General features: G+C 31.5%; 1 protein-coding gene across 1 annotated transcript in view; it reads right to left on the bottom strand.

Annotated features, from left to right (window-relative positions):
* Window positions 1–248: 248 nt before the first annotated feature.
* MS3_00004521 (uncharacterized protein) overlaps window positions 249–16,026 on the bottom strand; it is a 136,344-nt gene continuing 120,566 nt past the window's right edge. The window contains exons 18-23 of the mRNA XM_051212449.1: window positions 15,168–15,284; window positions 12,033–12,341; window positions 8,351–8,550; window positions 6,226–6,579; window positions 3,348–3,451; window positions 249–1,808 (exon numbers count right to left, since the gene is read on the bottom strand). Of these exons, the coding sequence (XP_051072633.1) occupies window positions 1,654–1,808; window positions 3,348–3,451; window positions 6,226–6,579; window positions 8,351–8,550; window positions 12,033–12,341; window positions 15,168–15,284 (1,239 nt within the window). The 3' untranslated portion in view covers window positions 249–1,653. The remainder of the gene's footprint in view (window positions 1,809–3,347; window positions 3,452–6,225; window positions 6,580–8,350; window positions 8,551–12,032; window positions 12,342–15,167; window positions 15,285–16,026) is intronic.

Below are 16,026 nucleotides of genomic sequence, written 5' to 3'. Positions count from 1 at the left end.
TAAGTAACAGTCTATTCAATTGACCAAAAGAACTTGCAAATGAACTGTCATCCTTTATATTAAACAACACTTATTATTTCTTGTTTCCATACATTACTATTGTTGATATTTGGATTTCAAATTATATTACTTAGTTAACCAATCATAATTTGATTGATATTTATTCCATGATAATTTGTAAAACATAAATAAAATCTGAATGTAGTAACATGACATTCAAAAACAAATCAATAATAGAAATGTTTTCGCCCATATCACTTTTTTTCGTTTGTTTGTTTACCAAATAGATAAGTTAAAAACAACTAGAACTAAAATGTTTAGTAAAATGTATTGCTCATATGTAGTTTTTTTTAAAAAAATATTTTTCTTTTGATATTTTCCATGAAACCCTCGATAAACAGCATGAAATTAATAGTTGAAATCACGAATTAATTGAAGCTAGACCACCATGGAAAAGCTGGAAACAGAGGACGACCATTTTGTCCTAGTATGGGATTCCCCAGCAATGTGCATCCTCGATTCCGCCGTTGGATGCCGGCCCGCTCAATGGTTAAGCGCTCGCGTGCAAGACTGATAGGTCCTGGATTCGAATCGCGCGGGGGGTGGACGTGATCGCGGATGCGCATTGCTGAGGAGTCCCATACTAGGACGAAACGGCCATCCAGTGCTACCAGGTATTTATTGTTTGTCTAGCTTCAACTGACTCATGAGCTCAACCATTGAAATTACTAAAAAAAGTCTCCACAAAACCCCCTTCTGATAACATGAAATGAAATCTCTTTTTTTATTATTTAATGTTATGATAATGAATATGACATTAAAAATATTAAAATCTATGTAATTATTATGTAAAATAGGGTATATGGTGTATATTTATGCCAAAATTATTATGACAAAGTAAACTGTTTTATAATAATAAGTAATTTGATAATATAAATATCTATTTGTGCAAATGTTCAATTACAGTATTTGTGCGCTATATGAATGTTTTATAATAAAAAAAATCACTAATATATATATATTTATATGTATGACAATGAATGATTGCATAATATTTAAACAAATTCACATTACATAATCAATTTTTATTTTGATTTGTAGCCATGGCAATATTGAAAAATCTAATTTGGTTTAAAATAAAACAAAAAATCAATATTTTTTTTCAATATTTGGTGTTTAGATATGGATTCGTAAAAGATTCAAGAGTTCAATGAATTATTTGTAACACTGAAATTTTGAGCAACAACAACAACCACAACAACAAAAATGGATAGATGAAGATTAAAATGAAACAACAAAAAAAACAACGAATAACATAAGCAACAATAGATAATCATCATTGAACTAAAGAGACAGAGAGAGAAAGAGGGGGGAGGAAAGAGAAAAATAGAAGGAAAGTATTGATTATTTTCTTGAGGATATCAATAAAATATCATAAGTTGGCATTTTACCTAAGTATCATAGTTTATTAAAATAAATAAATAATTGATGTGTTTATTTATTGATTTATTTATTTATACAACACAAAGGATTCTTTTTAGTTTTTGTAGGTTCATTTTCATTTACAAATAAATAATTCATTATCTAAGTTTTAATAATTTTTCCTATTCAACTCATCCAATAGAATATGCTAGTTTATATTATTTATTTATTTCATGGTGTTTTACATCTTTCAATAGGACCGTGTATTTCTGTTGCTTCTGATAAGATTGGTATAATTTTCTCTTGAATAAGCATATCAGCAATACAACCAGTGAAATTTTGTTGATAATCACTTGATAATCCAATAATATTAAATAATGTCCCACCTTTTGGAAGAAAATTAAAAAAAAAATAATGAGGATTTAAAATTAATGTTTATAATATTAAAGATTAAAGATTCCCAGGTTTTACTTTTCGCTTATATGTGTTTATAAGTATAATTGAATAATGGCTTGTATTAGAATATAGGATGAGAGTTTTGTCCTTTTTGGGAACCTTTAACTGAATGTACCTGAATTTTAGTGTAGATGATTATAGAGGAACTCGATTCTAGCATAATGTGTTCTCGACTAAGTTCAATGAGTTCAACTAGTTACTGGCTTATAAATTTCAATTCATAACATCAACGGGAAATTTCAAACAATCAGTACGAATGAATTCATCAATAATGACTATCAAGTCTTTTTGAAGTGAGATGAATTACTCGCATAAAATAGTAGGATCTGATCAAAAAAATAAAATGAAATAGTTGGAGAAAGAAGTTGACAATCAAAAAGTTGGAACTGGTTTGAAGTTGCTTGACGATATTTACTCTTAAACTATTTGTATTAAGTTTATTTTAGACGTAAATAAGATTGTCAATAGCTTGATCAGAAGTTCATAGCCTTAAGTCTAGATCATTGTGATAAGTTTTGAAACATATAACCTACATTTTCCAGTCACTTGTCATAATTTTCACATGGATTCCAGCTAAGAGGGTTTTTCGTTTCTCTTGGTTTTTGACAAGCGCTCAATTACTATCTAAACAGATGTGTTCTGGTTTCATTATCCTTTTTGTTTATCATACTTGATCTCAAACATTAGTTTGCCATTAATACATAATAACAACAGGCGACTACTTTTCCTTTACTTTGTATATTCTTTTTAAGATTGTATACCCGAGTATATGTAGGGACGTCGGTGTAAACTACTGATGAGTTCTAAACTAGAATGAATCAGTAGTCCAGAGTTGCCAAGTTTTCACAGTTTACATTTGTAGTTTGATTAGTTAGATTTTTGCTTATACCCTATTTAATGCTGTAGTTTACGAAATTTACTGAAATGTAGAAAGTGATTTTATTTTGTTCAGATGAGAAGTTTAGTAATCGATTGAAAAGTGAACTCAATTAGTCATTACTCTTAGATTTTTACTTACTGGTAGTTATTAAATACCGTGACATATTAAATACAGCAAGAAATTTAGTTACCATATGCTGAAATATCTGTTCATTTAGAAATAGTAGTTTAAGAGTTTTATGTTGATCATAGATACTCTCATAGCTACCTTCTCAAACTACACTACAGAATAGTATAGGATTGAATTCCATACATTAATTTACCACAAAAAATTAATTAGGAATGCTAGAGTGCAATGAATCTCTGGGATATAGTCTTTGACGTTAGTTACTACTCTTTGATGAAGTGATACCCGAAGAAATGTTCATATGAATGTATGATTTTTCTAAGAATAATACTTTTTTAAGCCCCTATGGCTAAGTGCCAGAAACTATATATCCAAATATCAACTTTCCCTAAGTGTAACCTGTGGTTATCGTAACTAAGAATTAGCAACTTATTTTTCAAGGAGGAGATTATTAGTGACTCACCGAGATAGACATCTCTCACCGGGGGAGTATCATAATCTGAAATACCTGTGAATTCACCAGAAACCATGTGATTGTCAACGAATAAGGTTGCTCGTTGTTTATTCCTGTAAAGAGAGGACAAAATTTTGAAATTTTATGACAAGTAATATAAATGACAGAGATGAAGTAATATTATGCGAACACATTGTTGACAATTAAATGTACTACTGTTACTATAGTTAGTAGCTTAAGTTTTTTGGATACATTTTAATACACTGCTTGTTACAGGGGGAACAACACATATCCTTAAATTTTATGAAAACGGTAGGTAATCTACTTCAAAGTTTCCCTAAATAGTAAATTTTCGTATCCGTTCAATTTACTTCACAGGAAATGGTTGGCGGTATTAAATTTTTTGATCTAAATGGGTTCAGATATTTTGTAGTTTGACTGCGTGTGACTAAGTTATTTATCAGAACCTTAACTTGAAATCTTTAAGCTGCAATAGAGAACTAAGTTTGACGTAAGCATTTATAAGTAGCTAATTTAATAGCATTTGAGATGCCGTAGAAAAAAGCAAATTTTAATTGATCTTGTAAAAACCATTATTTAAAGATTTTCCGTACAGTAGTTTAGAAAGTAGATTTAACGATCCTAAACAGTTAAATTTAATTCCATAAAACAGTTCTCGAACTTTATCAAAGACTTTCAACTATGTGTTATAAGCAGTACGAGACAGACATTAAAAACTTGTAATTTAAAGAATGGATCCCTTTGTAACGAATTTACCATTAAGCTTTACAATCGCGTATATATGAACATATAACTGAAGTGAACATTTGAATGTGATTGGGCAAGCACAGTATAGACTTGATTCAATTATTAAAAATTATATATTCTTTGATAATTTTGATTATTACTCTGAAGAAGTCCAGACAAGTTTGCTGGACGGAACGTTGGAATTATTTATGTTTCAATCGCTGAGATTATTTCAAATATAATTTTCATATATGATGTCTTCTTTATTCTCAGCGCTTGATTTCCAAAAAAACTATTCGTTCTAATATTGACGAATATTCGTATAAAATATATTTGTACAGCTTTATAGTGAATTCGCTGAAAAGTGATCCCTTCGCTGAACTTTGAGTTTTCAATATGCAATAAATGGTTCTCGGAGGTGTTTATTCAAGTTGGTTTTTGGTGATCAGATCATTATTATCGAGACTGATATGTACGTTCATATATTAGATCACTGTATTATCACAGATTATGATAGTTATGGGCGAAACAAAAAATTCAACTCATCAGTTCAGGGTGAAAAAAAGGTTTGTTCAATCATAAGAAAGTAATGAATTTAATCTCGAAGTTAAAAAAGCAACCAGCCGATGAAAATACAAGAAACCACGCTCAATTTAAAGTTGTATTGTCAGTTGGTAAGAGGTAGTCTGTAACATTCCACTAAAAAAATAAAGCTATCAAATCTATCGGAACTTATCTCTTATTCGATTGATAAACGTAAATTAACCAATCAGTATATATGTTAAGAAGCTTTGAAGTATCTTTAATGGATGTTATTCTTCAAATCTTGTTCTTCTAGCTTTATTTAATTTTATCAAGAGATCAAGATGCATGAAATATATTCTAAGTATTGAGAAGTATTAGGCAATTTTGTTAAATCATTTCCTATTCGGTGAACTTGGACAAACGAAATCATGTACGTAAAAATGAATTTTTAATTCCAAACACCTACAATATTGATTCTATAGTTTTAGCATGGTCTATGTTGATGCTGAAACATTGGTCAGAGATAACTCGGAATACAGTTTCAATTTACATATATACTTTGTCATTTTTGTAGGGTGATGTTAATGGTAACTACAATACCTGAAATCTAACTCCAAATTTATTGAAATCTTTGCTGAAAACTCATGCAAAATACTGCACAATACCCAATAACACTCTTGAAATGAGGGAAGATAACACAAAAATGGTCGGTTTATGTAGGTCAATCATATAGAAGACACTGTTTCAGCTGTTGTTTATCTTTACAGTAATTATGTACCTGTAAATATATCAGTCCTAATGGAGGTCAAACACTACATGAAGAGTTCATTGGTAACATCATTGACAGTGATTATAATTATTAGTTTTGTTCAGTAGTATATTTTTGGTACAATATAGAATTCTCGATGCAAAGTATTTCAACAAGTTTCCGTTTCTTATTTCTTGATCGATCCTGACGATAAATAATGAATAATCGCCAATTAGATGTTAGCGGTTCAGGAATCGACATCTGAATAATTTACATTCTTTTCGATGTATATTGCCAGCAACCACAATGTCTCTGATTGTGCTCTTTCCTAACTTGTAAATTGGAAGGTTGGAAAAGTTTCATAAACGTACTTTAATAGATTGTGCGTTTAACAAACAGTGATGTAGATGGTGGTTGGAGGTAATCAACAGGAAACCCTGGACCCTGCACTAATAAGGACTAGACAAGTATGACATTGATCGCCACCCAGTGATCAATCAATTGTGAAACAATGATGTGTTAAAACAAGCAAAACCAGATAATTTATTGAAATATCTAGATGGTAGAAACAGGTAACCCAGATGTTCAAGCAGGCCTCCTGTATATATGAAATTATATTGTCAATAAGTAAGAGGTAGCCTGTAACATTCCACTTAAAAAATATATAAAGCTACTTAGTGACATGAGTTTACACAGTAAAGGGATAACCAGTTCCGATAAGATTAAAAATAGGCCTTGCTGATAAGTATGATGTATTGTGAAATGTTGCTTCAACCACCTAACAGATCAAAATACAATTTACAAAATCACTTTATAAAATATAAATAACACGATTTAAAATAGCAATATTATATTTTATTTTCTAACCCCATAGCTTGTATCATATGCCATTCACCATCGTTTACTTTATGTCTTGCTTGAATAGGCATAAGACGATTAAATATTGGATTATCATTTTGATTATTATTTATATTCCAAGATTGATCTTTCGTTTTTCTTGAAGTAACTAAATTCAATAATAATTCAACACGACCATTACGTAATACGATTGATACAAATTCTGAATTAGTTGTAATTTGTGTTACTGGTTGATTTAAAATTGATGATGATGATGACGATGATAGATCATGTTGAGGATTCAATGAATCTTGTTCAACCATTAATAAAATTAAACCATTCATTTTATTTGTCCGTAGACGGAGACGAATATTAAAATCTGACCTTGTTTTTTTTTAGTACAATATATACAAAACAAATAAAAAAATATAAAAAAATTGAAAAACATAAAATGAAATTCATTATTAATAGAAGTTTGTGGAGATTTTAGAAATTTCACAGATTGAAATCATGAGTCAATTGAAGCTAGACCACCATGGAAAACTTGGAAGCACTGGACAGCTGACCGTTTCGTTCTAGTATGGGACTCCTCAGCAGTACGCACCCACTATTCCACCTCTCGAGATTCAAACCCAGGACCTATCAATCTCGCGCGCGAGTGCTTAACTTGTAGACCACTGAACCGATGTTAAAGTCTAATAAATGTCTAACTAATCCACAAAGTTGCGCCACCGTCCACCATTGTCATCAGTGAGTTACCATCTCTTTGACCTATCGTCATTCAGTGCAAATACCTTTGTCAAAGTAATAATAAACATGAATTTATAAAAATCTTAGCACATATGTGGTAAATTGGTCAAGGTTTATCTCGTCGAATAATCCTATGTTATTGAGGAAATAGATTAATATAGATAGCAAACACATGTAGATTGTTAAAGTACTAGTTCAGTGAGGAAATGTGAACAAGCGATAACCAAGGTGATGCATATACGAAGATTATAATACTAGATTACCTAATACTACTAATAATAATGGCCTTATTAAGTTAATGACGAATTATAACGCGAATGTTGTATGATTAAAATGTCTTTGTTACAATAATTAAATAAAGTGATATTATGAGCAATTATGAATAAAATAATGAGAATATGAGACATAAGTTAAGGAAGAAATGCAGTAACAATAATAATAATAATAAAGACCAAGGTAACAATAACGATAGGACGTACTTCTTTTGTACGTATAGTTCTGGCTTGACCTCATGAATAGTAAGAGCTTCGGCTATTTTTTGGAGTTGTATACAAAGAACTCTATGTAGGTTTGAACGAATCGTATATACAACCTTAAAATCAAACTGTGGATCAGTAGAATGATTACAGTCGATTAGATGTTCAAGTATCGAACTCCTAACTGCTTTCCTCTCACCATTGTAGAATCACACTGAGACATATTCTCGTATCCGAGTTGAAAGCGAGAGCTGGCTACATTGTCTGATTCAATAGGCGTATAAGTTCTCAAGTCAGAATATATTTATGTGATGAGAAATTCTTCTCACATTTATGTTCACAGTGTCGATCTGTGAGAACATCGTGCTGAAGTCACGTTGAATTTCATTTTATCCTCTCATTCCTTTTCAGAAGATTCAAATTCCATACTGTTCATGAGCTATTCTCTATGTCTTTTAAAATTTTGCTGAACGATTTTAATATTTTTAAAGTCAATCTTATGGCCTAGTAGTACAGCCTGTAGACCTATGGCCGAACATTTCCTAAGTTCTACTGAGTTTCTCGATGAACAAAAAACATATTGATCCCTGGAGAAGCTTTTCTGATAAATATTGAGTCACAATTTGAAAATTTTATTTTATAGACACAATTAGACAGTAAATCCATTGGTATTTTATTTTTTATATCTTCGATCTTGCCCTCAAACGTTTAACGTTCAGATCACTGGTCATGGATTCCCACCGATCTCCGGAGACTTCTCCCTGAAGCTAGTTTATAGTGAACAGATCACATATTGTCTAACTTAGGTCGGTTCGTGGTATTAATAAATTTGTCCAATTCTTTCTTCCATATATCTCGTCAAATAACCGAAAATTACCTACTTGGGTGTCGAGTTATAATAAATGACTATGGGTAAAATAGATACTTACGTGAATCTTATGAGTCCACGATATTTATAAACTGTTAAACCACCGAAGTTGATTAAAATCTCTTTTGCTGGATCAACTGGTGGCAGTTCTTCATCTGGTTCATTGTATATTTCTCTTGAAGGTGCACGATTTGGACCATCGTATTGTAACTGACCGTCATTTTTGGACGATAATGCCGAATTTAACCTAGATAGTTCCATCTGGTATTGACAAAAAAGGTAAGATACACTTACATTATGGAAAAGCGACCCAACATTTTAGGAATTTGAACGTTTTAATCCGATTAAGTAACAGTGATCACGATCTAGAAACCAGTATGCTCACACAATCATATATTACACTAGGATCCTACTAAGTGTATTCTCTGGATGATTCAAGCAGAGGATCTTAATAAGACATTATTTATTCTAAAGGTTTCAGTGTACAGTAACGTCCAGTTAATAAATCAAAGATAAGGCGACAAATTCGTGCTGGATTTCATTACTGATCATTAGTTAAAATACAGTCAATTTAACAGTCGATAGATTCACTTGTAGACAATAAGGAGTTTTATGTTCTGGATGTATCGTTTTGTTTGAGTTTAATGGAACTCCAATGAGATAATCGATATCTAAATTTATTGCATAAACATTAAAAGGAAAGGTGGAAGCTCCAACCGTACTTATGATCAAACCAAACAATTGGATGTGCTATTTAGACGACACGTTCGTTGTCATCAAGAAGGTTTAGCTGAAATATACTTACAATTTGATCAATAGTAACTTCAATGAAATAAAGTTCGTATAAAAATTGAAACCAGGCAACAAACCACAGTTCTTGGATGTATTCATCACCGGAACCGATACAGAAAAAATTATTCCGACTAAATACTCAATCACAATAGCATTGACTTATATTGTTAAACTACATACAAACTCTGTTCAAAAGAGTGAAGACACATTGAAACACCGCTATTACACGTAGAAAGATAACTAAATCATCCAGCTCAATCGGCATAACATTATAGTTCTCATCTTAAGCTAAAAAGTATCCACAAACTAGTATACGAAGATCGTGATGCATTCTATATTGGAGAGTCTTCTCGTAAAATCACGACTTGTGCCAAAAAACATTTAAGCTACACATAAAGATGTGCAAACAGTTTCGTGGAACTAGAAAATCTGCAAATCAAACCAGAAATACCAGCACATGTTATTTTTAATAACCATCAAATCAAGACTAATCATAACTAGATAATTCAATAAAGGATTTTCTGATTACAAAGAAAGACGACTATATGTAGACTTTTATATCTTGCTAGACTCTACTATGCTCCATATAAAGAAAAGCCTAATGATTCATCCAACATGAACCATTTTAACAAATATCCATATATTCAATCCTGTTCACATTCCATACCACTAATAAATATACAAATATTCTTAACCTTACTCTTCAAAATTACAGATATCACATTTCCCACATCCACTAACACACACACACAAAATAAGTCTCACACAGAATCAGTTTGACTGAAATAACAGGACATTGACTTGATCAAGTCGATGTTAATTTTGATTGTACTGAAAATATTTATGCTTTATATCTTTTGTACTTTGTAAACTTGTGTTTATTGAATTTGTTATTTCATTTTATTATCAGAAGGGGTTTGTGGAGATTTTAGAAGTTTCACAGATTAAAATCATGAGTCAATTGAAGCTAGATCACCATGGAGAACCTAGTATGGGACTCCTCAGCAGTGCGCATCCACGATCCGGCACCCCACGATATTCGAACCCAGGACCTATCAGTCCAGAGCTTCCAAGTTTTCCATGGTGGTCTAGCTTCAATTGACTCATGATTTCAAACTGTGAAATTTAATTTTATTCACTGAAGAAACTACTTACATTAATTCGTAAAACATCAAAGATCTAATTTTCTACTCATGGGAACTTAGCAAATACACTCTTTTCTATTATTATCATCCTGTTCAGTTAATTATTCTAAATTTTATATAAATCTCTCTATGAAAATAGAATCAAATCAATTGTTAAAACCCCTTTAAACGAACATCATGGAATTAAAAAGATATATTTCACAAAGAATATATACTTTTGAGGGAGATCCTGAGAATCTAAATGATTTACTCGTGAATTATGCTTATCAAATACAAAGTGAAAAAAAAGCAGAAGAGTCTAACTAATCAAAGGACTTTATGAAAAAAATACTTGAAACGAAATTTCCAGTGGGTTGTGATTTTTCGTACTGCCATCCTAGACAGTACTCAATGAGAACTATTATCTATAGGCCTAAAATTTTGTAACATGATTAGGCATTTAAATCATTTAGGAATAGATATGCAATACCAACGTAAGATTTAGAAAAGTTCTTTACTATGAGCCATGAAAATTTAAAACTACACCAGTTGACTATTATAACCAGTTTGAATTCAACAGATATCCCACAGCTGTAAAATTTAGGACACATGTTTCTCCCTGGATATACCAGCATCTCAGAATTGATAATCTTCCTGGGATTTTTTCCCGTTGCTTACGAAGCTTACGAGTATACATAGACTATTGAAAAGTTGGAAATCTTTTCGTTCACTGAATACTATATAAGGTATATATGATCTACGATATTTTGTCTCACATTTCAAAGGACAATTGTCACACTTTATTCTTACAAAGGATATATTATAAGTAAAGATAGATGGTCATTGAATCTATGATAAAACAGTAGTGATAGACGATTGTTTTGAAAATTCAAATGTTTGTCCTTTAATCATAGTTTATATTAACAACAATAGGATAAAGCAACTATTCTAAAGACCGTTTTCTACATTTTACAAAGTATTGGATAAATAAATTCACTTGATGCTGTTTACATGTATCTTCCCATTGTTATTTAGGACTGCGATTGATCAGTCACCTGTTAGCATATGTGCATCCTGTGTGGACTGCCTCGATATGCCTTAGGTCACAAGCATTTTTTAAGCAAAATGGATAGTGGCTATCAATGGAATCCAGGAAGCGCACTTCGTCCTATTCGGGACTCGTAGCTAAGTGGAAAATGTTATAGCGTTTGAAGCAAACGGTATTGTGTTCGAGTCCCACAGTGAACATCAACTCTGAGATGCAAACACATCCAGCTGACGAGTCCCAAATAGGACGAAACACGCGTTCTGAATTCCACTGCTAGACACTATCCATCTTTGCTTATATTCGATAAATATTTCTAAGAAGTAGGAAACAGAACAAAACAATACAATGAAGAAAAATTAATGAAGTAAAAATAGTTTCCACCAATCACTTTTCCTGTAAAACACATCTATAAGCTAGTGAGCGGAGAATTACTAATTTATTACTCTATAATTCTTATTAGTAAGTATATTGAATTCATTTGTCGTAAGGTATTCATTGTCCTGTTTTCCAACTAAGAAAATGTCTCCAGTACATAGTATGGTGTTTTAGAGGTTGGGAATTAGTGGAGATAACAAATCTTGAAATCAATGCTGATTATCTACAGATATCAGAAAATCCAAATATGAAGTGTACCAATGCTGTTAAAATTTATGAGAGTACTTATCAATTCAGTAGTTCCAAGCATACAACATGTGTTATAACAATAAACTTTATTTAAATCTCTAACATTCTGATAAGTTCTTTTATATTATAAAATAATTACCAAACAAACAACTTACTTTTCGTTGCAAACAAGCTTGTTGTTCAACTTCATTAGTTTCTTCATCTAATCGTCCTTTCATAAGATGCATCAATTGTAATGGTGTTGTACAAGCACATGTAGCATGCTCAATATTTGGACGACATACACTATCTGGTCGATCCAATTGGCATGGTGAATATTGTGGACCACATGGTAAACCTTGCCATTGAGATACATTTGCCCATTTTTCGAATAAATGTGGTAATTTACCTTGTTCCTCTGGTGTATTCATCATATCTGCAGGAGATGGACCTGCTAGTACAACTTCTGCTTCATTTATGTTAATCTATGATTCATTAAAAAAAAGAAAAGAAAAAACATTGAAGACAGTCCACGAGAATAATTCTAGTAAACTGATGTAACAGGTTCATATCGCTTGCCTGGAACATAATCAGCATAAAACTTTGTAAGTTTAAGTTATTTTGAACAGGTTCAAATGGGATTCTCATTTAACAGTTAAATGAGTCATTTTAATCCTATTAATTATTCTATGCTTGTTTACAAGTTTTTATACACGTACAGTTTGTATACCTGTGATTACTTGCAAGTTTGTTTCCCATCTCATTAATTTTTTGGTCTAATATAAACCCACTCAACGATTTACGACAAGACTGATCACCACACTAATTCACTCATTACAATGACTGATAGCCACATAAGTCTATACAGTACACAAATCAGTACTTTTTCAGTATGGGGTTGTGAAGATTGTTGAACGTGGAATCAGTGGACGGCCATTTCATTCTAGTATGGAACTCCTTGGCAGAGTTCGAGTGAAATAGAAGGCTCTGGGTTCGAGCTACATGTGTGGTATCGTGGATGAGCACTGCCAAGGAGTTCCATACTAGAATGAAACGGCCATCCAGTGATTTCACATTCTTACCAGTGGTCTAACATTAGTTGATTCATGATTTCAACAAAATTCGACATATTTCCCATACCTTTTGGACTTAAAAGAATACTAAATTTCCTTTGCATTTTAAAATAACTACAAATATTAAAAGAAACAAGATATGAGACAGGTTCAACAACAACTTTATCCTTAAAATATGCTGGATTAAGCTTCATCAGAATGACTACCTTAAAGAATGACCTTGGATATTTTAATTGCATTTTAAGCCAATAATTATACAGGCTTTAAAATCTGGAATCTATCACTTTAATTTGATTTAATCTAAATGTACATGATGTTTATAAGTAGAGATCCTAGTTACAAGAAGAAAATTGTATGTATTTGGATCTGTTTCTAGTTGTACGGAAACTCCTGTAAAGAATGCATCATAGTTTGTAGAATATTTATTTGAAGACCAACTAGAAGTTGGTCAAATATCAGTAAAAGTACTACTTATATGAGTGCTGTATGACTAGAAATCCCAATGTTTTCAGGAATTTGTATGGCATAAGAATGGTTATTACTCTCACTGTCGGTAATGTGATTCATTTGAGAGAATACTTTAAATAAAAAGGAAGGAAAAACTTCTTATTAGAGTTATATTTTAGATGGAATATGAATTGAAAGTAATAAGATCCTCATATAATTTTTCCTCACTATTATTTTTCCTAGATGAGCGGTTACCAGTCTTTTGTTTACCAATCCAAAGCTATTAACGCACTGAATAAGCGTACCTTCTATAGAGCATTCAGTATGGTGATTACTAAAATCGATCAGTTTTTTTTAGTGTTACCCAAACAGTCAACAGGGATTGTCTTATTTTCGATTTATTCGTCTCTATATCCCGGTCAGTTGACTGTCTGAAGAAATTCTTTGATTATTCCTTAATAAATAATTAGATAAAATACTTTACTGTATACAACCTATTAAAACCTAATTTCATAAAATTCAAATATTCAGTAATACCTTGTTGGTATTTATCGCTTTTAAACTCTAATGACTGCTAGGAATAAATTCATTATCTATTAGAAGATAAAACGATAACAGTAGTATCGTCATTAGTAAGTTATCTGAACCATATATTTGAATTGTGAATCTTTAATTGCTTTCTGGATAGTATGTTCAGTAAAAACATAAGCATGTATAACCTATTTACTTGTTATAATGATAACTGTTTTAGTGAAATGAAATGATTTACCTTTAAACAGTCTGTTTTTATCAAAAGATAGAAAATAGGAGATTTTAATGGTGATACAATCGATATGAGGAGACAGCGTTATGCTTGAGATAGTATTTAAGTTACTACTGAAAATTTCGCCCAGTAAAATTTAACTTCTGGTAATATGTCAATTAGCATTTGAAGAAAACTAATCACTTTAATAAAATTTTTCACTTTACTCCTTAAAGAGATTTTAGTAGTGGGAATATAATATCGATTAAAATTCGAAAGTTTGGTACACACATGATTTTCTTCTCTTTGATGTAATTTTATTCATAGTTATTAAATTTTCAGAATAGTTCGAGTCACCTAAATCCTCTTTTTTGATTGAAATCATGAGTCGATCAATATTAGATCATCATTGAAAACCTGGAAGCACTGGACAGCTGTTTCGTTTTAGTATGTTGTTCCTCAACCGTGTTCATTCACAACCTTGCATGTGAGATTCAAACCCATTGCCTTTGGTCTCGCGTTCGAACGCCTAAACTCTAGTCCACTGAGCCGGTATCCGACGGTGTTAATGTCTAACTTCAGCTAATCCACGATATTACGCAATCATCTTCCATTGTCTTCTGTGGGTAACTGTTTCATACCTGGCACAGATTTGCACCACTGATCACAGCTTTTCACTAGAACTCTAAAAATCACCTCTCGATGCTATTCATCAGTTAGAACATGATAATTATCAGTATAGAGTTGTGGAGATTCTTAAGGACTCATGATATTCTTAAGGATTAGATGAAATGCCCTCCAATGCTTCCAGATGTTTCAATAGTGATCTAACATTGATCAATTCATGATCTCAATCAAATCTCAACAATCTCCACAATCTTATACTGATATATCCTCTTTATTTAATACTGAATAGATCTGATGTGTTTACATCTTGAAAATAGAAAAAAAAGAACAAAGTACATATTCTGAATTTCAAAAGAGGTTATTCCTCGATGATCTTGATTTGATCATAATCATGTACAGTCGATTAATTAAATTAAACTAACTCTTTGAATTGTTCCATGTAAACCATTTCTAATCGGTATATAATTTAAAGTTGTTTGATCATAAAAATTATATCCACCAAGATAGATTGGACTTGAAGATAAATCGAAATTAGTTAACTAACGATGACAACAAAACAAAAAAAAGAAAAAAGAGGACAAAATGAAAAAAAACTGATCATTAATTTTATAATGAACTGGAATTCGAATCAAATTAAAACGAAAGAGAATCTTATTTTGAAAGAAAAGAAGATAAGAAAAAAACGATTTAGAACAAATAAACTATGAGTTCATTCCATAAACAAAAGAATGAACTTAAGGACAATTTTAGTACTGATTATCATATAAAATAGAATAAATATTAATGTATATTTAAAAGATGAAAGAATTTAATCGTTGGAAAATTCCCATTCACTTAAAACACAATTGTATGAACGAAGAATATTCTTTTCAGGTTAAGCAAAGGTGTAGTCAAAACTGTTAACAGCTCCATCTTAGACCAGCTAGTTCAAACAGGACATATAACCAACATGGAGTAATCATTTGCAATAATCTATCGTGTTAACAGCAGTCTACCTAATTCCGTCAGACTGCGAATCCTATAGATGGCTGAAGCAATTGCTATTCGGATCAAAAAACCAGAGTTTTGCATCCAAAAGAAGTATGTTCAGCCACTCCTTTTACCGTGGTCAACTTTGGGGCCAACTAGTTAATAATCAATTTTATAATATGGTGACGTAATCTGGTTAATGTTCATTTTATGTTGAGATTAGATGGTGGTTGGAGGTAGTCAACAGGAAACCCTGGACCCTGCACTAATAAGGACTAGACACGCATGACATTGATCACCACCCAGTGAGCA

Source organism: Schistosoma haematobium, chromosome ZW, assembly GCF_000699445.3.
Source record: "Schistosoma haematobium chromosome ZW, whole genome shotgun sequence".
Taxonomy (NCBI): domain Eukaryota; kingdom Metazoa; phylum Platyhelminthes; class Trematoda; order Strigeidida; family Schistosomatidae; genus Schistosoma; species Schistosoma haematobium.
Note: the sequence above shows the minus strand (reverse complement) of the source record. Positions and strands in the feature narration are given on the sequence as shown.